This window comes from Herpailurus yagouaroundi, unplaced genomic scaffold (assembly GCF_014898765.1).
Source record: "Herpailurus yagouaroundi ecotype Mexico unplaced genomic scaffold, PumYag 187, whole genome shotgun sequence".
In the NCBI taxonomy this organism is placed as follows: Eukaryota; Metazoa; Chordata; class Mammalia; order Carnivora; family Felidae; genus Herpailurus; species Herpailurus yagouaroundi.
The window spans coordinates 26,016,885-26,042,963 of NW_024412418.1; the positions used below are offsets into that span (position 1 = coordinate 26,016,885).

General features: G+C 34.9%; 1 protein-coding gene across 4 annotated transcripts in view; it reads right to left on the bottom strand.

Annotated features, from left to right (window-relative positions):
• Positions 1-280: 280 nt before the first annotated feature.
• The window catches only part of LUZP2 (leucine zipper protein 2), a 510,394-nt gene continuing 484,595 nt past the window's right edge, over positions 281-26,079 (bottom strand). For 3 of the 4 annotated variants that reach the window (XM_040495596.1, XM_040495595.1, XM_040495598.1), the window contains 2 exons: positions 5,660-5,746; positions 4,198-4,901 (listed from right to left, as the gene is read on the bottom strand). In XM_040495596.1, the coding sequence (XP_040351530.1) occupies positions 4,797-4,901; positions 5,660-5,746 (192 nt within the window). In that variant the 3' untranslated portion in view covers positions 4,198-4,796. Of the gene's footprint in view, positions 768-4,197; positions 4,902-5,659; positions 5,747-26,079 lie in introns of those variants that run through there. The other variant, XM_040495599.1, reaches the window with a different exon arrangement.

Below are 26,079 nucleotides of genomic sequence, written 5' to 3' on the forward strand. Positions count from 1 at the left end.
ATTTTTGTACTTCAATTTCCTCTGTGAAATAAAGATAACTGTAATATTGGTCTCAAAGAAGCCTAGAATATTTAATCATTTTTTTTTCAAAAGATCTAAAAAACAGTGGCTGGCACCTATTATGTGCAATGTTAGAATTCATAATTATTACTTTCTCTTGCCATTGCTTTTTTTTAACCAAAAAAAAAAAAAAAGGAATAGGAACATTTTAGAATCTCAACAAATATTTTTTGAGTAACTGAATGGCTGGCTGACTGAAGGAACAAATGGGGAGAAGGGATCACAGAGATTATTTTATTCAGGGTTTTTCAAATCACATTAGTCTTGGGCTCCCTTTCTTCATTAAAAGTATATTGAGAATGTGGAAGCCCAACAAATACATTATATAAAAGAATAGGTACTCTAGTTGAAAGTGAGGGTTTATGGAGGCCAGAGCCCCCATCCTCACAGTCCTGGAGCTGTGTCTGCTTTAGGACTAGGAGTATGAATGCAGCAGAATGCAGAAGAAAATCTCTGATTTAAGTCCAACAATTTAAGGCCCAAGAGGTTAGAAACTAATACTAAAAGAAATTAAGTGGCCCTGCCTCCGTCCAGGCGAATGTCAAAGGTAGATTCCAATTAAAGACGCACCTATGCCAGGTGAATTGTGTCTATCACATCGAGCAGCATTCCAAAATTCATCCAGAAATGCCACATCTACTTTGCTAGAAGTCACAGCCATGGGCCCATAGATATATCTTTCAGAGAAAAAAGCAAGGACAAATAGCCTGAAAACAAAACAAAACAAAAAAACAAAACTAAAACATTGTATTTATTTTCTCTTCCTAAAAGACTACATCTTATGATTCCCTATTATCACAGGAGAATATGCTTCCTTCTGCTTCCTTTTTCTTCCCTTGCTGCTTCAGGTTCTGAATTAATTCATTCAACAAATATTTGAGCACCTTCTATGAGGAAGCCAGTTCTAAGAGCTTGAAACTCATTTGCAAACAAAAGGACAAAAATCTTTGTCATCAGGAAACTCTATTAAACGAAACAAAACAAAACAAAACAAAACAAAACAAAACAAAACACCTCTAAATGAAATGAAGGATTTCTGGGGCATTGGCAAAGAGTTTGAAGATACTCTCAGGGTGACATTTCACGAAGGTCCTTAGCTCTTGATACACAGAAGCAAGTACTATTTTTAATGTTCATATTTGCTTTTTCGATTAGCTTATGTAGGAGGATATACATTGCAGTCTTGGTAACAAATCTTTATTGAGCAAAAATAGGCCATCTTTCAGTAACTTTTATTCTTCATCATTGACCATTAATATTATGTAACATAATCCAACAAATAGTTTGGGGAAATTTAAGACTGTACATATGACTATGAAAATGTCCCCTAAGCAAACAAGTATATGTTTTCATAACTCTCCAGGTCTGGCCAGCTCACTTTTTTCTACGGTGTCAATAATAATTTCAGCCTCTGCTTGCAATTAGTGCTAATTATAGTACCTGAGCTATAAAAATAAGATTCCATTATAGCAAAGTTCACAAATAATTGTTTTAATCCAGCTATCCACACTGTAATCTAAAACAGTAAAGGTGTGCTTTTCTTATAACTGTCTTAGACTTGTAATCCAGTATATTTTATGAAATAGAATTGTGTCTGAAATAACACTATAATGCTAAATATCTGCTTAAAGAATAAAGGGAATAAAAAAGGTTAGCCATCTAGTATATTCAGTAGTCAGAGATTTAAGATCACACAGAAAACCACATCTAGATGAGTTACTGAATTATTCACTTTGTTTCTGAGCATGTTGGCATTGGATAGACATAATCAGCATTCAGTTAGGTCTTACACATTTTAGGCACTCACCCAATTTACATAGTTAATGCATATAAAAGGAGACACAAAGTCCAAAACAAATTCCTAACTTTGCATATATAGCATTGACTAGTATTTTAATATAGCTAGAGAAATATGTTTTTGTTAGTTTTGTTAGTACCTATATTGAAACAAATTATTCCATTGGAAAGGATGTTAATTTCTCAGTAGGAGTCCATTTATACTCTGCAAAGGTTAAGTTATCTTTCACTGTTTACCATTATAGGCACAGTTATAGTATCTGAATTCAACATTTAGGTTTTATGTTCTTCCCCATGAGGGTAGTTAGGCTAGGAATATTAACTCCTCAAGAACAACATCAATTTGTGTAGCTGCTAACTAAAAGAAATAATAAGTAATGGCATCTTTTATGGACAAAGCCACACATGTAAGTAAAGCATTTTAAGCCTTTCTGATGCTATTTTAAAGCAATTAAAGAATTGAGAGAAATAAAATGTGTTCGTTAAAATCACACATACTAAGAAAAAAGAAATTCCATGCTTGACTATTAAAAGGAACTCCCAGAATATTTCTAAATATTTATAAAGCACTTCTGCTGCAATTTTTTTTTTTGTTTTGAAACAAATAATGCAATGAATATACCCCAGTAAACTCTTCAGGATGCATAATGCTATCTATTCTTAAAGAAAAATATGTATACATTATGCTCATGTAAAGCCCACTTGATCATGCCAGTAATTGAGAGAAACAGATTGATTATTGTCACACACTAGAGTAGAGATCTAGAGCATAGGAAAATTTTACAAATGAGGCTGTTCAAAGTTGATTCATATTAAGCCAAATTCTCATCTTTTTAGCATGTTCTAAAAATCCCAGAACATATCAGCTTGCTTCTCTTTTCATTAGTTCCAAAGATGCCTCAAAACGTGTGCTAAGGTAAAATGGTGATTAATTTTCCACAGGGTCTATAGAGTCCAGGAGAGAAATTGGAGCACAGGGTGGGGGTGGGGAAGTGAACCTAAATGAAAACTAAATTATCTTCTTTCCTTCTATAAACCTTTGGGGATGGTTAGGGATTTTAGGCACAATAGGGAAATTATAAGCAACAGAACTTGGAAATTAACAATATTCCACCTCACAGAATTAAGTGAGTTTTAGAGCTGAGGAGTCAGTAGGAACTTTAGACCTTGATTTTTGTCTTCTATCCTGGTCTCTTCATCTGAAACCTCTAATGGACCATCTATAAAGTACAGTCTCTTTTCTTCTTGGGTAGCCCATAATCTAAAAAAATAATACTGATGAATGACATTGAATTACTCCACAAGTATAACTGCTACATGATCATATCACAGTAATACTTATACTATTTATGATAGTTTGCCATTTTTCCAAATTACCTAATTTCCTGGAATATGTCATTATGATCAAAGGTGTGCCATTATATACCAGAATTTAAGTCCATCTATTGATTACAAATTCCCTTCGATCTTCTCTCTCTCCCTTCCTCCTTTCCTCCCTTTCTTTCTTTTTCTCTTTTTCTTTCTTTCTTTCTTTCTTTCTTTCTTTCTTTCTTTCTTTCTTCTATTCTTTTCTTTCTTTCTTCCTTTTCTTTCTTTCTTCCTTTTCTTTCTTTCTTTCTTTCTTTCTTTCTTTCTTTCTTTCTTTCCTCCCATCTCTTTCTTAAATTAACAATATCTTCTAAGATAGCATGCCAGGACACAGTGCTCCAAATATATTGTTTGTGGTTTGGCAGATCCTTTCTATAAAACCAGTGGTTTTATATACTTTGTGTATTTGCAAAATGGGATCTATCCAGCAGAAGTGAATATATTCAGTGCAGACAACTTAACTGGATCATTTAACCCATTAACTTGAGTCTTTAAGTTTGATGCTGTTTCAATCCTATCAATCAAATAGGATTTAGGTATCAATTCCTGCTGCTTCTGAGCTACATTCAGATTATTCAGGAGTGCATTTCTTTAATTAGTGGTATTCCTATGCAGAGACCCAACTTCAAAGGTGATCACAGCCATTGACTTGTCTTAGTAATACTTTTGTTTTCAAAATATATAAATCTGGGTTTATTGGTTCTATATGGCTGTTTTACTTTCATCAAATCCCCATTTTAAAATGTATATTATCTGCTTGCATATTTATGTTTTTCAACCCTCTTGGCATCCCACATTCCACTACCCAATTTCATTGAAAAAAAATCTTGCCAAGCCTTTCAAAGAACTCAATTCCTAACGTGGAGTAATTCCAGCAGACAACCATAGGGATGTGTCTATAGAATGCCAAAAAAAAAAAAAAAAAAAAAAATCTCATCAATTATGTCAGAAATTTAGATATTCATCCAGATGTTTTGTCTACATCATACCAAACACATTTTGTAAATTTTATTAGCTGACTAAAAATCTGAAAGTATTGTCTTGACATTATTTAGACATGGTTCAAAATAACAAGAAGTATAGCAATAACACCCTCATATAAACAATAGGTTGACACCGATTCCAACCTTAAAGAAAGTGACTCCCATTGGCCAATGTGGACAAATTTTTATGATATGGTTGCAATTTGGATTCTAAGAATGCCAAGGATCCACAACATTTTATCATCCTCCAATTAATTTCAAAACTAGATGATAAAACTACTAGATAGCCAATGAACCAGAAGAATTAAATGTCATACTGCATTTGAGATCAAAACTGAGCAGTCCATACTGGGCAATTTACTGATGACAATGACTATTTAAGACTGTGGATATCCATTTTAATTAGGTTATTGCTCAAGGATCATCATTGGCCTGGAATCTTGTGGAAAATTTTTAGACTATATAAAGTTACATAAAATTGTGAAAAAGTTGCATGCTTTAAAAACTTAGTATTTCCATCAAGCTTGTGGTTGAAAAAGAGTATGAAGACAATCATAAATGGATGTTTTTAACACAGTTTCTTGATATTTACAGTATTTTTTCTTCTCTAGTTGCCCTCCCTTCAAAGTTGGTCAATTGTTTTTCCGGGTTTTTCTTCACCTCACATTCAGTACAAGGAAGGATTTGCAATTTCTGTCAAACAATACAGAAAAGACATTTAGGATAGTTGCGATAAATACACATTTAAGGGAAAATTAAAATCTTAACAGAATAGTAATATAAATTTTTTATCTCAACAAATATCCTACAGACAAGTGAATGCTAGACCCAAATGAAATAAGCGTAAATATGTACATATTTCTAATTCATGAAGTACAAAAAATACTGTCAACAAGTTGCAAGGTATTTCAAAAACTATTTTGAGAAAACTTTGGCCAAACCATTCAACTCTGATTAACCCATAAGTTAGGAAATGTTGTATTAAGTGAAATGAACCCTACAAATTATTATGATATAATATTTTTGGTCATATAAAGAACAGTACAGAAAGAAGTACATAATTAAGTTCCTGAACTGTGTTTGTTGTTTGTTTTTGTTGGGGATATGTACTTCTTTCTCCCTCATCTGCTTCCCCAAATCCTCTTCTTATCTTTTTTTGTTCCATAAGGAACAGATGCATGTTTTTTGTTCTCTGTATATTTTTGGTATGTTTCTTGGTTGTGTGTATGTGGTGGGGTGTACCTCTTTCACCCTTGTTCTTCTGAGGTTCTGAGATGATCAAGCCAAAATCTTAGTTGCAGGCACAGTGTCCAAAGACACTAGGTGAAGGAGGTATCTTGTATTAGTCAATACAACACCCCTGTTTCAGCTATAGACACAGAGAAAACCATGGGGGTCAAAGGATTCAAGTTCTTTCTGACATAATCAAAACAAGCAAACAAATAAAATACCTGTGGGGTAGTCACTGGCTCTACTGTAGCATTGGTTGGGGGATTGTCTTTGTGCTTCATTGAACAGGTCCTGCCCTCTTGTAAAAGCTGCAAATGAAAATAGATCAGTGAAGTTAAGTTAAATGAAGAAAGGGATAGAAAAATTCCCTTGAATTCTTCCCTCTGTAAAACTTCTTTCCCTTTGATGCAGGTTGGAAGGGTGAGCTAGGGACAAAATAAACTCATCGCAACCTGAGTGGGATCCCAAGGAGAGATCAAGCATTCACAGTTGGTTCGGGAATCTCAGTGGTGCTTAGGACAGTCAGCTACTACAACAAAATTCCATTCCAATGGAAAATTCTTTGTAAAAGCACTTAAATGGAAGTAAAGAATTATAAACTACTATATCTGTGAAGTGTCTAGACCCTAAGATATTAAATATGTCAGTCGCCCATATGCCTGCAGGAACATCAATATTGCAAGCTAGGAAGCAATTTAAACAATATAATCATCAATCTGTGTAGAAAAAAAATCCTCACTACCTTAAAAAAATTATATTTTGGAAGATAAGATCTTAGATTTTACTAACCAGGAATTCTCATCTTACTTGTTAGCCTCAACAGTTTTGAAGAAGAGTTGCTGGCAGTGTATTCCAATTGGGCTTCATTTCCGTTTTAACTAAGGTTAAAATATTGAACTTCTCTTCCTTCTCTCTCTCCCATGCTCTATCATTCTCTCCATCCCTTTCTTCTCTCCTTCCTTGTCTGCTTCTCTTCTCTTTCCATACTATCTCTCATTCTTCCTTCCTCCCTTTTTTCTTTCTCTTTATTTTAAACACTTTTTAAAAAAATTTTTTTAACGTTTATTTATTTTTGAGACAGAGAGAGACAGAGCATGAACGGGGAGGGTCAGAGAGAGGGAGACACAGAATCTGAAACAGGCTCCAGGCTCAGCCGTCAGCACAGAGCCCAACGCGGGGCTCGAACTCACGGACCGCGAGATCATGACCTGAGCCGAAGTCGGCCACTTAACCGACTGAGCCACCCAGGTGCCCCCTTTTTAAAAAAAAAAAAATTTAACGTTTATTTATTTTTGAGACAGAGAGAGACAGAGCATGAATGGGGGAGGGTCAGAGAGAGGGAGTAAACACTTTTTAAAAGTAACTACAAAAATCATTTATTGTAAGTATATGTTTCTTTGGGGGGGGCGGGGTGATTGCCTGTAATCCTTTCTATGTGTACAACAGAGCCTAGGAGTTTAATAGTCCCTGGCCATGGGTAGCTCTGAACATAAACAACTCAGTTTGTTTCCTTGGGATCTAATAGGGGGAGGAGATCTAAGAGGGCATCATACTAACATCCTATATATTCTACAAGTAGATGATAAATAAAGAGGTTCCAAAGGAGACTTACTCCAATTTGGATTTTAGAGTAATGTTATTTTTCTATGCTTGCTATTCTTGCACTATATTGCTTTTATTTGAATACACACCATGTTTTTTTACCATTCCATGTCCATACGTATGTCATCCCACCTTCATAAAAGTCTCCACTGTGACATCTTGACAACCAGCTACTCATTCCCTTCCTAGCTTGTCATTTCCACCACGAGGTAGATTCAGTCATACTTTCCTGCTTTAAAGGCACAATGTATATAAAAATTATATCACTTAAGATTGTTTTTAAATGTATAAGCATGTCTGGCTCTTCTTTTCCTTGAAGACAGAGACTATATTTATCAGCTCTAGATCTCAGCTTCATGCCAGCAGATAACAAGTGGTCAATATGAAATCTCTGAGTAAATAATAATTGAATAACACAAACATTGCTATGAAAATATTTTAGTACTTCAGAATTTTAATAAATGCCTGATTTTTCATATGATCAGATTTAGACATATTTGATTGAAGCTCCAAAATGGTTACACATTGCCCCTTCTTCTATATAAGCCTATTAGAGTCGAAAGGTAAGATAAAAATAATAATAGGAGAAATCAGTGGTCAAAACCTTGACTACATTATTCCAAAGAATTTTAAGCAGATGCACAGAGGAATCTTGCACACTAAGAAATGCATTTCTTTTTATGTTCTATGGGTTTGAATAGGACCTGGAATCTAACATTTCCCTAGAATATTATAATTATTCTATTTTGTTGTGATAATACAACTAGCTTGTGTTTTGATCATGCTTGCATTCAGCCTTTGAAAAATTAACAAATAATTGTATAAAGTCAAGCTCAAAAGACATGATGAATGCAGAAAGTTTCCTGCAAAGTATAAGGTACCCCAAAGTATGTTTTAGGAACAATGGTGTTTGTGGGTCATGCATGTTCAGGGGAAAAGTTTCTTTGAAAATTAACCAGTTGTATTTAAAGTAGTTCTTATCAAAGCCTTTAATATGCAACTTCTTAAAGTTCTGGTCTTGCACGAACTGTCCACATCATTACATAAGGTGATGGTCAAAACATGACACTCCTGGGTGATAACTGGGTCTTATGGCAATGGGGTTTGCATTTTCAGTCAGCACTCCAACAATTCCAATGCACAGTTAAATTTGAAGCCTACTTCTTCATAATGTACAAAGGCATTACAAATCTCTTAGAAGGATATATAATATAACCGTTCCCCAAATCTATTTGACCTTAAAACCCTGTCTTGTGTGGCCCTTCACTTGAGGTCATTGTCATGAGGAAGCTTCATACTATAGGATTTTCAGCAGAGTCTACTCTTTCATTAATGCAAGCATGGCTGACTATTTCAGACAAGCCTTTGATCATCTGAACAATGAAAACTTATTAAATTTCAACATGAAAGAAAATGTTATGTGGCTTAAAGATAGCTTGAACCTTTTTTGATACTTTGATCTTACAATGAACACTACCTTTAAAATTATTTTGGTCTGTGCCTCACAGGCATTGTAGAAGTTTCATGAAATGAAGTTCATAAAATTCTTAGTGTTTCTCAGAGAGACAGCATAATTATAACTTGCAGGTTATATCATGCCTTAATAAGCATCTTATCAACTGTACAACCTATGATAAAGCAGGCATTCACTTGGTGAAAACACAAAAGGGAAGTTTCTTCATGGAGCTCTCTTACATTTGTTGCCAACATCACCCAGATTGCCAAAAGTTCCAAACAATTGTAGTTAGGAAGACAACAAAATAAAAAAAAAGAAAAAAAAAGAAAAAAAAAAGGAAACATTTACAATATTGTATTATAAAGGCAATTTTTCCTGATGGTTATACTGCTTTGGAGTAAAGTAGAATTTGGTTTGAATTTTAGCCCTGATGTTTATTCATTAGTTATCCTGATAAAGTGATTTGATAAATTACTTATCTTTGGGTCTCAGTTCAACGGAGTCACTTCTTCACAGAATTATTTTGAGGATAAAATGAGAAAGCACAGAAATGCTCAGTATAAATATTGAAAAATAAACATTCTCCCCTCTTCTACTATTTTTCATATTAGTATTAGCATCATTAATGATTATAAACCAACAATTATGACGAGTTGCCACTGACATTACAAATATGAAGTATGGGGCCAAATCAGTCATGTAAGTCCCATGATGAAGAAGAAGAGGAAAGGGGGACAGAAAAGGAAATGGAGATACACGTTTGGATTTGGAGGGATGCAAAAACATTTAGTACCAATACTTTTTTTTTGACACTATAGATAAAAAATAATGAAATTAACACCATGTTCTTTTGTTGGGAGGAAAAAAGATGAGAACCTAGAAGTTTCAAGGTTCTGCAAAATTACGTTGATATATTTGAAGATTTATCCAGTAAAACAGGCTTGAGGATGCTACTGGCCGACTCCTTAATTTTACTCTTCTGAGACCATAAGCAGGATCTACTTAAAACTTGCCAGACTCCTCTGATCCATGGAAAATGAGGGATAATTAACTTGTGTTTCTTGAGGCCATTTACTCTATGATAACTGATCATTTATAATTGAAAACTAATACAGATATTATGACAGGGGACCTATATGTCATATCATGGGAGCCTAAAGTATCTTATTAGTGTGTCTCTTTACCTTTGTTTTGATAATTTAATTGTAGGTAATGTATTGGTTCCATATTTTTTGAAGGTAGGCAGTAGTTAAATTACAAATAAAAACTCTCTTTGGGGTGATAATTTAAAAATAATTATGTGAACACAATATATAGATGCCTTTTTAAAATGTAATAACAATCTCTTTCCCAATTCTTCCTCCTGATCTCTTTGTTGCTATTAATATTGCTGGCGCTTTGACTGTCTTAAAATTCTCTGTTTGATAGCCCTGTTCCCTTAATGTTTTAACATCTAATCTCTTTTGTCCCCTTCATCTCAACCCCTCATATTTACACATGAGGAGATCAACAGTTAGATAAAGGTTCTCAAGGCCATAAAAGTATTATTGCAAGTAAAACCCATGTCCACTTTCCTGTAAATTTGGGATCTTTCCAAGATTCTATACCACCTTTTTTTCACTTTATTATTTAACTTTACAACATCTTATATATGAATGGTCATATTACATTTTACAGTTGTGGCTAATGACAAAATTTTTAACAACAAAATAGTTCCCCATAGTTCTGAAACATTCAACAAAAATAACTTAGTAGGTAGTAGGTACACATGGGGGCCTGATGAATCAATGAGATGTATTACCCAGAAAAGAAAAGAAAAGATGACTCTTGGTTAGTTAGGATGACTAGGGATTTCTTCATGAAGGAAGTGAACAAGGAAGTCATCCTTGAGGAATGGATAGAGTTGTTTATGGCAGAGTCAGTGGGATGAAGGGGAAGTTAAAGTAGGTGTCGAGTGGGAGAAAGCATCAAAGGTCACAGCGTCAAGGTCAGCTGAGATAGTAACTACCAAGAGATGACTAGAATAGGGACGGTTCATGGAAGAACTTGCAGGCCAAATAGTGATGTTTAGACTCAATTTTGCAATTATGAAGAGGCAGTTATACTGTAAATATCCTGTAAGAATATGCCTACTTTTTAAAAGAAGTTTACAAGTTAATACTTTCTCTGTGCTGATATCTAAAGAGATTCATTAGTAGGACTTTGAAGTGATCTATCCACATAATACATACTTAAAAACATCATTCCTAGTAGAACCCTCCTCCTTCAGTGAAAGTTTTGGAATCCATGCCATTTTTTTATGAGCACTTCTCTCTCACTTGCACTATTCTGGAGACCACCAAGATTTGTGAGGGCAGCTGCCTTTCCCATCTCTCAGCAGGCTGATAGGAAGTTGAAACTTGGCTAAATTTTTCAGAAATTAGGTTTAAAAAATCTAATATGTGGAGCTGGAGTTTCAGAACTTATTTCGTAAGTCCATTACTAAATTAAATTATGCAGCTGAAAGAACAACAACAACAAACATTCCCTTTTCAAGTGATTCATGTTCATTCATGCCTGAAACTTAAGACACTACATATCATCAAACTATGCTGAGCTTGTCATCACAACCCAAGAGATAGTAAATCTTGAGACTTTTCCTTTCATATTCATTGACCAGAATCTAAGAAAAGAAACAAGGACAACAATAACTAATGTACTTTAATTTCTCCATATGGATTCAGTATGGGTCATTGCTTTATCTTAGCTTGCAAAATTGAAACTTGCAGATGAGAGCTGCTAACAGTCTTTCCATGGCTAAGTCTGTAAACCACTGTTTATTAAAGTAATTCAGTATGTTAGACACTAATCCTCCTCTTTCTTTAAGAGATCATGGGGTTTATCTCTTTATTCCATTCCTAAATTATTAAACTGAATGATCCAACTCTCTCCAACCTTGCTTTCTGCCATCCATCGGTTGGTCAGTCTCCAGAAATGTCTTCCTAACATATATCCTATCGTGCTAACTCGGTGCACAAAAATGAATCAAATCAAAACAACTTAGAAAAATATCATCCCGTGCACAAATTTGTGATTTCCCATTGCCTATAAAGTATAGTAGACCAAGAACATGGATGAGATGCAGGGGCTGGAGACAGTTTTCTTAAACAAATAAGATGTGATATAGGAGCATGGCCTTCAGACTCACCTTGATGAACCACAGCAAAGCCTCTGAAGGTAAATGACTGGGCATTAAAAGAATGAGTCTCTGCTGTCACCTACTCAGACTCATAGATTTTCTTCTTATTACTATTGTTAAATACACATACATAGACAGAGCTTTTTGTCATGCTGATTTTTTTTTTTTTTTGCCTCCTTGCCCAACACTACCTAGAATAATTATTGACTTTTAATTCTTTTAATTATTTCTGGTACAACGAGGAGTGGAACTGTAAATCTTGGAAAGAAATGAAAAGTTCTTTTTTTTTTTTATTAAAAAAAATTTTTTTTTCAACGTTTATTTATTTTTGGGACAGAGAGAGACAGAGCATGAACGGGGGAAGGGCAGAGAGAGAGGGAGAAACAGAATCGGAAACAGGCTCCAGGCTCTGAGCCATCAGCCCAGAGCCCGACGTGGGGCTCGAGCTCCCGGACCGCGAGATCGTGACCTGGCTGAAGTCGGACGCTTAACCGACTGCGCCACCCAGGCGCCCCAAGAAATGAAAAGTTCTATTTCATTCAAGAGATTTTATGACTAAACAGAATAAGGTAGCGGTTAAGCCCATGGTCTACGAAGTCTGGCTTAACCAATGTTCAAATCCTTAGATCAACTGCTTACTAGCTTTGTGGTCTTCAATAAGTTATGCATTATTTTCTTAATCCAAATTTCCATATTTATAAAATGTAGAACATTATTATTTTATAAATGTGTGTAAAGACTACATAAGAGAATGAGTTAAAGCACTTAGCTCAGTGCCTCTTACTAATAAGATCTCAATATATCGTAGTAGCAATGATGATAATGAAGATAGAAATGAATTTGTAAACCACCTGGAACAAAGCACTTGAAATATATGAGATATGCAGTAAATCATACCTGTTATATCACAGCAGACTCCCTGATACTATGTTTTCAACAAATAATTGTTCATATAACGATATATGTGGTGCATGCAGTTTGGAAGGAAAAGTAGTTCTACATTAGCTTTTTCAGATGCATTTGCATTAATACAATGACATTGAAGAAAAATGATACAACCTAATTACCCCCCAAAATTATTATCATCACTATAATAATAAGATTTTTTTTTCTTTTAAACAAGGAAACAAAAATTATACATTTACTGTTGGGTCCAGCATGATGAAAGGGATTTCTCTCTCTCTTTCTCGCCCTCTCTCTCTCCTCTCTTTTACAATGCTGGTGCAGATATTTTGGAAAATAATTTAATAAGATAGATACAGTATTTTCAAATATGTTCATTATCCAGTATATTTCATTTGGGATAGTCTTTCTTAGAAGAAAATAATCCACATTTAAAAAGAAAACTTTTCACTCAGTAGTATTACTTTGGGATTTGTATAGTAGCGAAAAAGAAAGCAAAATAATCATTGAATATAAAGAAGTTGGTTAAATAGTGATAAAATAATTAGGCGAAATATTTTATAGTTGTTAAGACATTTGTGGGCTATTTATTAATATGAAAATTACTTAAGCTTAAAATATATAATTCAAAATTATACAGTTAAAATCACAAAGATAGTGCATGTAAAACAGAAATAAATGCACCAAACTTTTTATGTTGACAAATGTCAAAGCACAACAGTAAAGTTTGAGAGGCCAAAACAGACAATTTTGTTGTGCTTTAGCATTTTTGTTGATTTCAAAATAACATATAACACATGTCTATCTGTCCATCTGTCTACCTTTCTATCTCTGAAACTATTCCTCTCTTTATCTGTTCTTCCACTTTCTCCCTGACTCCTGACCTCCCTCCCTTCTTCTTTCCCTCCCTCCCTGTCTTTTTCTCCCTCTTTTTTTCCCCTCTCCCTGTTCCTCCCCCTCTCATTTCTTTTTTTTTCTTTCTTCTTTTTCTTCTTTCTTGGGGGACATGGCTGATCTGTCACTTTGCAATGAGCTATGACCATCTATAGAAGAACCATTTATCTATGTACAGTTTGCCTATGGGGGAATATATATGTTCATTAAAAAACATGATTTTAAGATGGAAAAGTGCCTAGAACCTTAAGCTTTTCCTTCCCTATTAATTTGAATCTCAAATTCTCTTGAACTAAAGGGAAAAGCTCAGACATCATTTTCCCTCATGCATGTGATTAAGAAATGTAATTTTACTTGTGGAAGAATGGATAGAGATAGAACTAGCTTTGGTGAATAATTGATTAATTATACAAAGTAACTGTTTGCTGCCTTAAGAGACCAAAAAGGTTTAAATACTAATCTTGAGAACTGCATAAAACTGAGCAATCAAAGGCTAGCACAGGCCTTCAAAACATTCCATCTTAGTTAGGTAAAATTTAATCTGATTAGCAAGATACCTATATCCAGAAACTCAAGTGATAAAATATGAAGACTGATGAGCAAATGATGCACAAATTCAGCTGCTTCAATATGCAGCTCACCTATTATCCAGGAGACCTAGGGAGGAGCACAGCTGGATCTGTAAATTATGAAATGGGATAAGCCATGAATACATCTTTATTAAAGTGATTACACTTATCTCTCACATACACAAATACACTGACACCACCAGAGTAACCAGTTGGTTTCTGTGCTTTTGAGCAATGGACAGCTAGCTATCTGACAACATGTTGTATCATGCCAACAAGCAGGCTAAGTGATAACAAAACTATGCAGCTGAGACAATCCCAGCTAGTTATTTATCACCATATGTGGGAAATAATCACAGAACACACAATCACAACATGGTGGGAAGACTGTAATTCTGGGATATCCTAATAATGATTAGGACTTTCATTTTAATGTGGAGATACCAGACTTTGGAGCCATGTGTAAATGAATTTTGAGTCCCAACTCCATATCCCACATCTACGATAATGGGGGCAAGTTAATGAACATGGAGTTCCCTGGACTTTGGTATTTTACAAAAGAATAAAGTTAAACGCCAATAATAAACATTGGCATTGTCAGCTTCAAAGTTTGACATTAGAACAAATAAAGCAACAAACAAACACACACCTGTATTTCAACAATGTTTCTGAGAAGCAAGGCTATTTTAATACTAAATATATAAAGGATCCAGAATCAAAAGAAATTATTCTTGAGAGGCAGACAGAAAGAGAGAGATGGAGAGGTAGAGAGATGGAGAGAGATTGACTGATTCATGGAAAACGCACTAATATTTTGTTACTTGACTCTATTCAATGTCAATTTTCTACATCTTCGTAGTGTTGAAAACTTCATCACAGGCTAACACTTGCCAGTGGAATGGCATTTGAAATATACCAATTTAACCTTAATTTTTCTTCATTTGTAAACTGTGTATAATAATGCAAACACTCAAGATTGGCATCATTGCAAAATAAGATAAGGCAGGTAACTCAGCTTAGGTGAATGGAATGACAAGTTAGCCCATCCTAGGTTTGAATTCCTTTAGCCTTTATAAGTTGTATGGATTCGGAAAAGTTACTTCATCTTCTTGAGGTCGATGCCTTATCTGTAAGGTTGGCAAAGTAATACCTACCTGAGAGGGTTGTTGGAAGAGTTAGATTACATATTTTAAAAATGTATTTATTTATTTTGAGAGAGAGAGAGAGAGAGAGAGAGAGAGATTATGAGCAGGGGAGGGGCAGAGAGATAGGGAGAGAGAAAATTCCAAGCAAGCTCCGCTCTGCACACTGCCAGCGCAGAGCCTAATGTGGGGCTCGAACCCATGGCTCGTGAGATCATGAACTGAGCCCAAACCAAGAGTCAGACACTTAACCGACTGAGCCACCCAGGTGCCCTGGGAAGAGTTAGATTAAATTAAAAATATATAATGGTTCCTAATGGAGTATCTTGCACATATTAGGTGCTCAATTAGTTTTGTTTCTATGCTTTATTTCTCACCCTCAGCTTCCTCTTCCTTCGATCAAAATGTGTCTCTTTTGCCAATAAATATTTGGATCCTATGAGAATAGGAACACGGATATTCAGTCACTTTATTTTACCACGTTGGTATCAACACACCCAGGTCATTAGACAATCTTGATATTGCCAAAGGATTTGTTGCCGTTCCGAACCTCTCCCCACTAGTCTGTGGTTCTTCCTGTCTCATCCTTTTCTATTTATGATTTAACAGGGCAAGAAAAAAATCTTATTAACCAGCCACTCAGTCTTCCTAAACAGGCTTAACCTTGGAGGATGCTTTCATCCTTCGTGTGTGTGCATGTGTGTGTGTGCGTGTGTGTGTGTGTGTGTGCGCGCGCGTTTCTCCTCAATACAGAATCATCACAATCTAATTAATTTAACTTAGGGATTTAGTTGCCTCAAAATGTTTTCATTATGATACAGGCACATTTTTGGCTTCAATGCAAATATCCCATTTAGAAATTATGAAAATAAAGTCATATTTAGGATGACCTTTTTAAAAGGGTGCTTTTAAGAATTTAGCTAAATATCCATAATATTGCTGCCTTAGAGTCCATTTTGTGTGGAGAGGGGTCTTCTGGGACTTGGAACTGACACTAGCCCTGACCAGGAGTGCTATCCTAGGTAACAGCCAGCAAAGTCACAAGAAGTGTAAATTCCTGATATAACCTCCCCAGTGCCCTGGAGATAAGCATATGTCTCTCCTAGCTCCTTTCCATTTTGTGCTTCTCCTCCTCCTTCCTCAGAATTTACCAAGAGTCCTGCTCTTTTTGGTTTGTGTTGACCAATCAGGTCTAACTCAGGACCCCCAAAGCACTCTACCTACCAATCCTAAAAAACAAAAACAAAAAAAAAAACATGTACCTCAGTTTCTGCTACTCCCTCTCTGCTGGTATCCTGCCTTGACCTCCCCATTGCCCCAGTGACCAATGCATTGTACCTCCTCCAAAACCTGTGACTAATGAAGTTCTCTATTTCACTTTCCCTTGCCTTGTGATCTTTCTCAAATCTTGGCTCACCACCATCTGAAACCCCAGGGCTCTTCTTAACAAATGTTAATTTAATAAAAATCACAAGGAAGTCTATGACTGAATTAACAATCATTGGAAAGCCTATAGAAGGAAAATGGCTTCTTTTGCATTTTGCTTATTTTAAATTATACTCTATTATTTCTCTCAGAAATAAGGAATAATATTTAAGAATTATAGCAGATGAAATGATTTATCATAAATTAATTTAAAATCTTTGAGCTTGCATCTCTGATCCCGCTGATCACTATAACTTTGTTATTGGTATTAAACACTTGGTTCTACTTCATAAGAGAGATTAGCTAGATCTCTTGTGATCTTTCTCTAAAACATTAAAAGAACTCAAAATAATTAATGCAAATGTATCACTGGGCAACCTGAAATTCTACTAACAAAAAATATCTCTGGCAGGTACAGAAGTCCAGTTGATTCTTCTGGGACAGGCTGGAGGCTAAAAAGAATGCTTTTTGAAATATTATAAAGGAGAAAAAAAATGGAATTAAATACCAAGGTACTTAAAAATATGAATGCATTTTGGCTAAATTTTTCTGTGATGCCACCTTTCTGTATGAAATAATTTGTTATATTTATTACAGGATGATATTTTAGCACTGTATTTAGTACTCCATATGAAAAACTTAAACTTTTTGAAACCAAAGCCCTAATTTCATAACTTTAGAAGTTTTGGAGAAATAATATGCATCTGCTAGGATGAGCATTTTGCTTAGTCCTGAAGGAAATACCAATATTTTTATAGTTACTGTCCTCAAACTGCTTATTATGTAATGCAAAATGAGAACTTTGTACAAATAATCAGGATGCAGATGGACTGTGACACAGGATAAAATAGGTGTATAAACCAAGCATTATGGCAACCAAGAAGAGAAAGCCATTCTGTGCCTTCAGGGAAGATAAGAGGAGTCAAGAAAGTATTGACCAGATTAAGCTTTATGTGTACATCACTGTCTGGTCAATATCCTTATAATAAATTAGCATGTTTATTGGGTATTTTTATTTATCAGATTAATAAATTAACCATTGTTATTATGGTTTCTATACAATTTCTGATAAGAACTCATACTTAAGTCCACATTTTGCATACTTTAAATTGATGCTAAAGTAGGGAAAACATGCAGATTTATATTTAATGTGCAAAGCAGAAAAATTTTCTGAAGATAAAATTATTTGCCATTCTGCATTATCTCGAGGTGTGTCTATTCTTTCTTGAAGGAACCGCAGTGGCAATATAAAGAAGTCCTTGTATAAAGCCAACCTCTTCAGATGCCCAGAATGACAATGGTGTGTAGTCTCCAAGCCCAGTTACAGCAGGGCATGACTTGCTTAGAAAATTTTGTTAGCCAAACATCTGCCAACAACTCATCAGGACCATCAAATACTGCACAATGGATATTGGTTATAATGGTAAACTAGGATTTCTTAAATCTGTCAGAATTGTGTTAGCATGAAAAAGTTGGCATCATCTTTCCATTCACATCTCTAGGATTGACTTTCTGCATATTTTCCCCTCTCATTTCCCTAGACAATACTTTGCTGTTAAATAAACTCCCTTCGTTTAGGGACTTGCAGGCAGGTGTAATAGAAAGAAATAGAGCTGGTGCTTTCAGTGCTAAAGAGAAGCCATTGTGCTTTTCATTTCCTCAGCATATTAAGAAAAATTAAATGTTTGCTATGTATAGGAGTCAGAAATATTGTGAAACACATTTACATTAGCATTAAGTCTTAATTCCTAAGTGAAAATTAAAAGTGAATGTTCAATGTCTTTCGTTCTTGATATGCTTTAACAATATGAGATGCATTTGCAAACTTCAGGTGAATGGGATGGAACAGGTACATCCTTTGCTTTCTCCAAGTGTCTCCAATATTATCATTTAAACAAAGCCGGTTTCAAAATAATTTAAACCTCACCAAACTGATAGACTAATATTCTGCTAAGGCATTAGTGGTCTAGTTCAAGTTTTCTAAGGCTACTTAAAAAAAAAAAAAAAAAAAAGCCAAGGAATCCAGAGGCCATTTTCCTAGGTGACCTTTTCTGGTTTGCATAGGGCAGGAAATGGAAAGAAACCACAGAGATATATAAGAGGATGCATGGTCTTGGGGTGCCCTGGTTGAGCATCCAACTCTTGATTTTGGCTCAGGTCATGATTCCAGGGTCATGGGATCAATCCCCGTGTTGGGCTCTGCACTGGGCTTGGAACCTGCTTAAGATTCTCTTTCTCTCCCTCTGCCCCTCTCCCCTGCTCATGCTCTCTCTATCTCTAAAGAAAAAAATTAAATTTAAATAAATTTAAAAATTAAAAAAAAAAAGAAAATGCATCACCTGTAATTCCTAGTTTGGGACCTTGACCATGGAAATATGGGGACCTTGACCATGGAAATATGGAGACCTTGAATATTAAAATTGCAGAAGAGCTTTTTTAGAATGAATAAGGACATTGTGAAATTACTGAATACTGTGCATTTAATTTGATATCATATATAATTATCATGACAAACCTGCAAAAAATCAACATCCAAGTTTCTCAAAATGTTTATCAGGAAATATTGAAAGAAGAAGATCTAGGTAGGTTTATTAAAACATTACACATTCTGGGCTGTGCCCCATATCTACTGATTAATAGTCTATGGGAGTAGGGCTTTACAAGCAGTTTTACCAGTTGACCCGGTGATTCAGACATGCAAAAGTCTGAAAATCACTGATCCACATTATATAAATAAGGGATCTGAATTATAAAACCACTTGCCAAAGTGACATGTGAGGAAATAGCAAAGTTGGTGTTCAAATCTAGGTTTTATGTAATTTTAAGTCTTTCTCTACTCTATTGCTTAGTCTCAGGTGTACCAACAGCAGTCAAAATGCATCTCTTTTGCTATTTATTTACTAAGAGATTGCATGCACTCCCATCAGCTCTCAGTGAGATTGCTGATGATCATAGAATCCTAGAATTCAAAGAGATACTCACATTCTTTTCCTCCACATTCGTGCTTCAATTCCCAAATATATCCCAGAATAGTTGTTTTTCTTTACTCAATCACATAATATACTATGTCTTCCTGTAGCTAATTCTGTATTCGTATACTTTTTATTAAGAGTTCACTTTTACATTTGACTGAAATATTCTCCTTCTTATAGCTGTTTTTACCAGCAACATCTAGTTCTGCTCTGGAGTAAATAAGACCACTCCTTATTTCACATTATAGTTTTTGCGGTTGCTTTCGTCATCTCTTTTCTATTTAGAGAAATTAATTAAAACATACAACTCAAAAATATTTATTGAGGTTTTAAGTGAACGGTATAGCTTTGAATAAAGGAATGGAAAGTGATAATTACTGAGAACCTGCTATGTGTCCTTGATAAACCAGGTGTTAAGTTTGGCTGTCTCACTGGAACCTTTAACAAGTTATATAAGACAGGCAACATTTATCTCTCTTTGTCAAAGGAGGAAAATGAGCCTCAAGGAGTTAAATAGTCATGGTTACACATCAGGTAACTGTTTGAAACAGAAATGAAACCAATCAACATTACATACTGAATTTCCTCTGGAGGTCTGTCCCTTAAGCTTTATAGTAGACACACTCCATTTGTCACTGTTGAACTTAGCAGTGTCTTTCTAGAATAGAACATGTTGTATCAGTCTACACTGATAAGCAAAATCAGATAAGAGGTTTATCTCCCTTATTCTGGGTATGGCATCATAATTACTTGAAATCAACATTATAACTTCATGTGGCTGTTTTGCAAATGTCATCACAGTTTGAGTCAGAGCTCACAGTCACTTGAAACTCTTTAATTTGTTACAAGTAAATATACAAAAATTAATTCCATTTCTAAATGCTAGCAATTAAGAATCTGGATGAAATTAAGAAAACAACCCCATTCATAATAACATCAAAAGGAATTTAAAAATTAGGAATAAAGAAAACAAAAGAAGTGCAAGATTTGTACACTGAAAATCTGCAAAATGTTCCTGAAGGAAATTTTAAAAGATGTAAGTAGATGGAGAGATAACTAATGTCGATAGGCTGAAAGAATCAATATTGTAAAATTACAATTGTTCCCAAATTTATCTATAGGCTCAATGCAAATTCTGTCAAAATCCCAACAGGCTTTTTTTATTACAACTGAAAAGCTGAACCTAATATTAACAAGGAAATGGAAGGTATTGAAAATAGTTAAAGCAATCTTGAAAATAAACAATAAAGTAAGGGGACTTTAACTTCGCAATTCCAAACTTACCATAAAGCTACAGTAATCAAATCAGTATGGTACAGGCTTAAGGACATACATATAGATTAATGAAACAACTGAAAGTTAAGAAATAAATTCAGATTTGTAGTCAATTATTTTTGACAAATGTGCCAAAGCAATTTAATAGGGAAAGTATATTCATTACATTGTTGTGAAGACTGGCTTAACTAGGTATCAACATGCAAATAACAAAAATAGATTCTTATTTCACATCACGCAGAAAAATTAACTCAAAATGGATCATGGATTTAAATGAAAGATAAAACTAAAAAAAATTTAATAAGAAATTGTAGAAAAATCTTTATATTCTTGGCTTTGGTAAATATTTTTTAGATAAATCATAATCATGATGAAGAAAAGAAAGAGATAAGCTGGACTTTACTGAAATTAAAAACTTCTGTGTTTTAAAATACACTATTCAAGAGGTGTTTGGGTGGCTCAGTCATTTGAGCATCTGACTCTTGATTTCAGCTTCAGGTCATGATCCCAGGATAGTGGGACTGAGCCCTACCTTGAGCAGTAGGGAACCTATCACAATTCCGGACTTCAAGTTATATTACAAAGGTGTACTGATTAAGACAGTATGGTACTGGCACAAAAAGAGACACATAGATCAGCTGAACAGAACAGAAAATCCAGAAATGGACCCACAACTATACGGTCAACTGATCGTCGACAAAGCAAGAAAGCATATCCAATAAAAAAAAGTCTCTTCAACAAATGGTTTTGGGAAAACTGGACAGCAACATGAAAAAGAATGAAAGTGGGCCACTTTCTTACACTATATGCAAAAATAAATTCAAAATGAATGAAATACCTAAATGTGAGACAGGACACCATCAAAATCCTAGAACACAGGCAATAATCTTTTTGACATCAGCTGAAGAAATCTCTTCTTTTTTAAAAAAATTTTTTAAGTTGATTTATTTATTTCTGGGAGAGAGACAGAGAGAGTGAGCTGGGAGGGGCAGAGAGAGAGAGAGAGAAAGAGAATCCCAAGCAGGCTCCTGTCAGTGTGAAGCCTGATGTGGGGCTCGAACTCATGAAGTACGAGATCATGAAATCATGACCCAGGCTGAAACCAAGAGTCAGAAGCTTAACCAACTGAGGCACCCAGGCACCCCTGTAGCAACTTCCTAGTAGACATGTCTCTAGAGGCAAGGGAAACAAAACAAAAATCAATTATTGGGACTTCATCAAGATAAAAAGCTTCTACACAACATAGGAAACAATCAACAAAGGTAAAAGACAACCTTTAAAATGGGAGAAGACATTTGCAGATGACATATCTGATAAAGGATTAGTATCCAAAATCTATTAGGAGCTTATCAAACTCAGGGCACCTGGGTGGCTCAGTTGGTTCAGTGTCTGACTTCGGCTCAGGTGATGATGTCATGGTTCCTGAGTTCAAGGCCCGCATGGGGCTCTGTACTGACAGTGTGGAGACTGCTTAGGAGCTTAGAGCTCCTGCTCTCAGCTTAGAGCTCTCTCTCTCTCTCTCTCTCTCTCTCTCCATCTCTCTCTACCCCTCTCCCCCATCTCAAAATAAATACACTTAAAAAAAAATAAAAAAATAACTTATCAAAGTCAACATCTAAAAAACAAATAATCCAGTTAAGAAATGGGCAGAAGACATGAATAGACATTTTTCCAAGAAGGCATCCAGATGGCTAACACACATGAAAAAAGGCTCAACATCATTCATCATCAGGGAAATACAAATCTAAACTACAGTTAGCTATTACTTCACACCTGTCAAAATGGCTAAAATTAACACAGGAAACAACAGATGTTGGCAAGGATGCAGAGAAAGGGAAATCCTCTTACACGGTTGGTGGGAATGCAAACTGGTGCAGCCACTCTGGAAAACAATATGAAGGTTCCTCAAAAAATTAAAAATAGAACTGCTCTATGATCCACCAACTGTACTATTAGGTATTTACCCAAAGGATACAAAAATAGTGATTTGAAAAGACACATGCACCCCGATGTTCACAGCAGCATTATCAACAATAGGAAAATTATGGAAGGAGCCCAAATGTCCATTGACAGATGACTAGATAAAGAAGATGTGGTATGTATATATACATACAATGCAAAGGAATACTACTGAGTGATGAAAAAGAATGTATTCTTGCTATTTGCAACAACATGGATGGAACTGGAGAGTATTATGCTAAGTGAAATAAGTAAGTCAGAGAAAGACAAATGCAATATGATTTAACTTATATATGGAATTTAAGAAACAAAGCAGATGGATATGGAGGGGAAAAAAGAGGCATACCAGAAAGCAAACTCTTAATACAGAGAACAAACTGAGGGTTATTGGAGAGGAGGTGGGTAGTGGGATGGGTAAAATGGGTGATAGGTAGTAAGGAGGGTATCTGTTGTGATGAGCACTGGGTGTGTATGTAAGTGATGAATCACTAAATTCTATGCCTGAAATTAATATTACACTGTGTGTTAACTAACCGGAATTTAAATAAAAACTTGAAAAACAACATGGAAAAAAAGGAAATAATGAAAACAATCTGTTGTATAACAGCATCTAAAACGAAAAATGATTAGGAAGAAATTTAACCAAGGATGTGACCGAGCTATACACTAAAATGATAAGACACTAATGAAAGAAATTGAAGAAGGCACCAATCAATGGACAGATTCTCTGTTTTCTTGGATTGGAAGAATAAATATTGCTAAAATTTCCATGCTATGTACAGCTATCTATAGATTCACTGTAATTTCCATTACGATTCCAATGTCTGTTTTTACAGAAAAAGGAAAAACCATCCTAAAATTCAAATGAACCCACAAAAGATCTCAAATAGCCAAAGCTATCTTGAGAAACAAGAATGAGGGTGATGATATCACACTTGCTGATTTCAAACTATATTATGATAATAAAACCGGGCCCTTATTTCACACCACTCACAAAAATTAACTTGAAATAGATTAAAGATTTAAATGTAAGCCCTGACTAGAAAACTCCTAGAAGAAAACAGGGAAAAACTCTGACATTTGTGTCGGCAACAATTTCATGGATATGACATCAAAAGCACAAGCAACAAAAGCAAAAATTAACAGGTGGGACAACATCAAACTTAAAAGCTTCTGCACAGCAAAATAACAAGCAAATGAAGAGGCAGCCTATGGAGTGGTAAGAAATATTTTCAAACCAGTTACCTAATAAGTGGTTAATATCCAATATATATAAGGAAATCACAGAAGTCAGTAGTAAAAAATAAATAATTTTGATAGAAATAGGCCTATCCATTATTATAGATGGAGACCTCAACCCTCTCTATCACTAATTGATAGATCATGCAGACAGATAACCTGTAAGAATATAGTTGATCTGAACATCATCATAAATCAACTGGACCTAACTGACAATTATAGACTTTTTCATCAAACAGGAGAAATACACATTCTTCTCAAGGTCACATGGAATAGTTACCAATGTAGACTCTATTGTGGGCCATAAAACACACCTGAACAAATGCAAACTATGCCATCAGACTGTAATGGAATTAAACAGCAAGTCAATTACAAAAATACAGCTGGTTGCTATATGGAGCTCTATGTACTATTGCTCAATTATTCTGTAAATCTAAAACCACACTAAAAAAAATTCTATTAATTACTTTCTAAAAGATACCATTAAGAAAATGAAAAGTTAAGAGGTGCCTGGGTAGCTCAGTTGCTTAAGCGTCTCACTCTTGATTTTGGCTCAGGTCAAGCCTCTGAGACCAAGTCGTGCTTCAGACTTTATTCTGATAACATGGAACCTGCTTAGGATTCTCTCTCTCCCTCTCTCTCTCTCTCTCTCTCTCTGCTCCTCCCCTGCTTGCATGCATTCATTCTCTCTCTCTCTCTTTCAGTCTCTCTCTCTGTTAAAATAAATAAAAGAAAATGAAGAGATACAAAACATACTGAAATTTTTTTTTTTTAATTTTTTTATTTTTGGGACAGAGAGAGACAGAGCATGAACGGGGAAGGGGCAGAGAGAGAGGGAGACACAGAATCGGAAACAGGCTCCAGGCTCCGAGCCATCAGCCCAGAGCCCGATGCGGGGCTCGAACTCACGGATCGCAAGATCGTGACCTGGCTGAAGTCGGAGGCTCAACCGATTGAGCCACCCAGGCGCCCCGAGAGAAATATTTTTAAGTCATATATCTGGCAAAAGATTTATATCCAGAATACATAAGGAATCTTACCACTCAACATTAAGAAGAGAAACAGCACAACCAAAATATGGGGAAAAATTTTGAGTAGATATTTCACCAAAGGAAATATATGAGTTGCTAATAAGTATATGAAAATGTGCTCAATATTATTAACCATTAGGGAATTAACAATTAAATCTATAATGAAATTTGACTTCACACTCACTAGAATTTGCCTTCTAAGCAAAAATTCAGAGAATAACAAATAGTGACAAAGATGTGGAGTAAATGGAACTCTATACATTACTGATTAGGTTGTAAATGCAAACATTTTGCATTTACAGTGCACACACTTTGGAAATTCATTTGTTTCTTAAAAATTCAAGAAAAAACTATATTCCATTCCATTTCTAGGTATCTACTTAAAAGAAATTAAAACATATGTCCACACAACGCTGTTTATGCGAATATTCGTAGCATCACTATTCATAATGGCCAAAAAGTAGAAAAATCCAAAAGGTATCAACTGGTGAATGGATAAAGAAAATGCAGTATAGTAGTACAATGGATCTTATTCAGCAATAAAAAGAAACAAACTACTGATAGGTATTACAACATGTATGAGCCTCAGAATCATTACACTATGTGAAGGAAGTGCATACAAAATACTACATATTATATGACGAACTTATATATGATTTATAACAAGACAAACCTATACAGATAAGAACTAGGTTAGTGTCTGTCTGGGCTGAGGTTGAGAACAGATTAACTGTACAAAAGGCATGGGGATCTTAGTAGAGAGATGGAAATGTTCCAATACTGGACTGTGTTAATGGCTGTACAACTCAATAAGTTTCATGAATAATTGAAATACACACTTAAAAATGTGTGACTGTATGGTATGCAAATTATACCTCAATAAAGTTGTTTCTTAAAAACTATCATAATGTGTAATAAATAAATTAGCTGTAATGTACATGCTTACTCATTTTAGTTTTTTTAAAAAAAATTTTAATCTTTATTTATTTTTGAGAC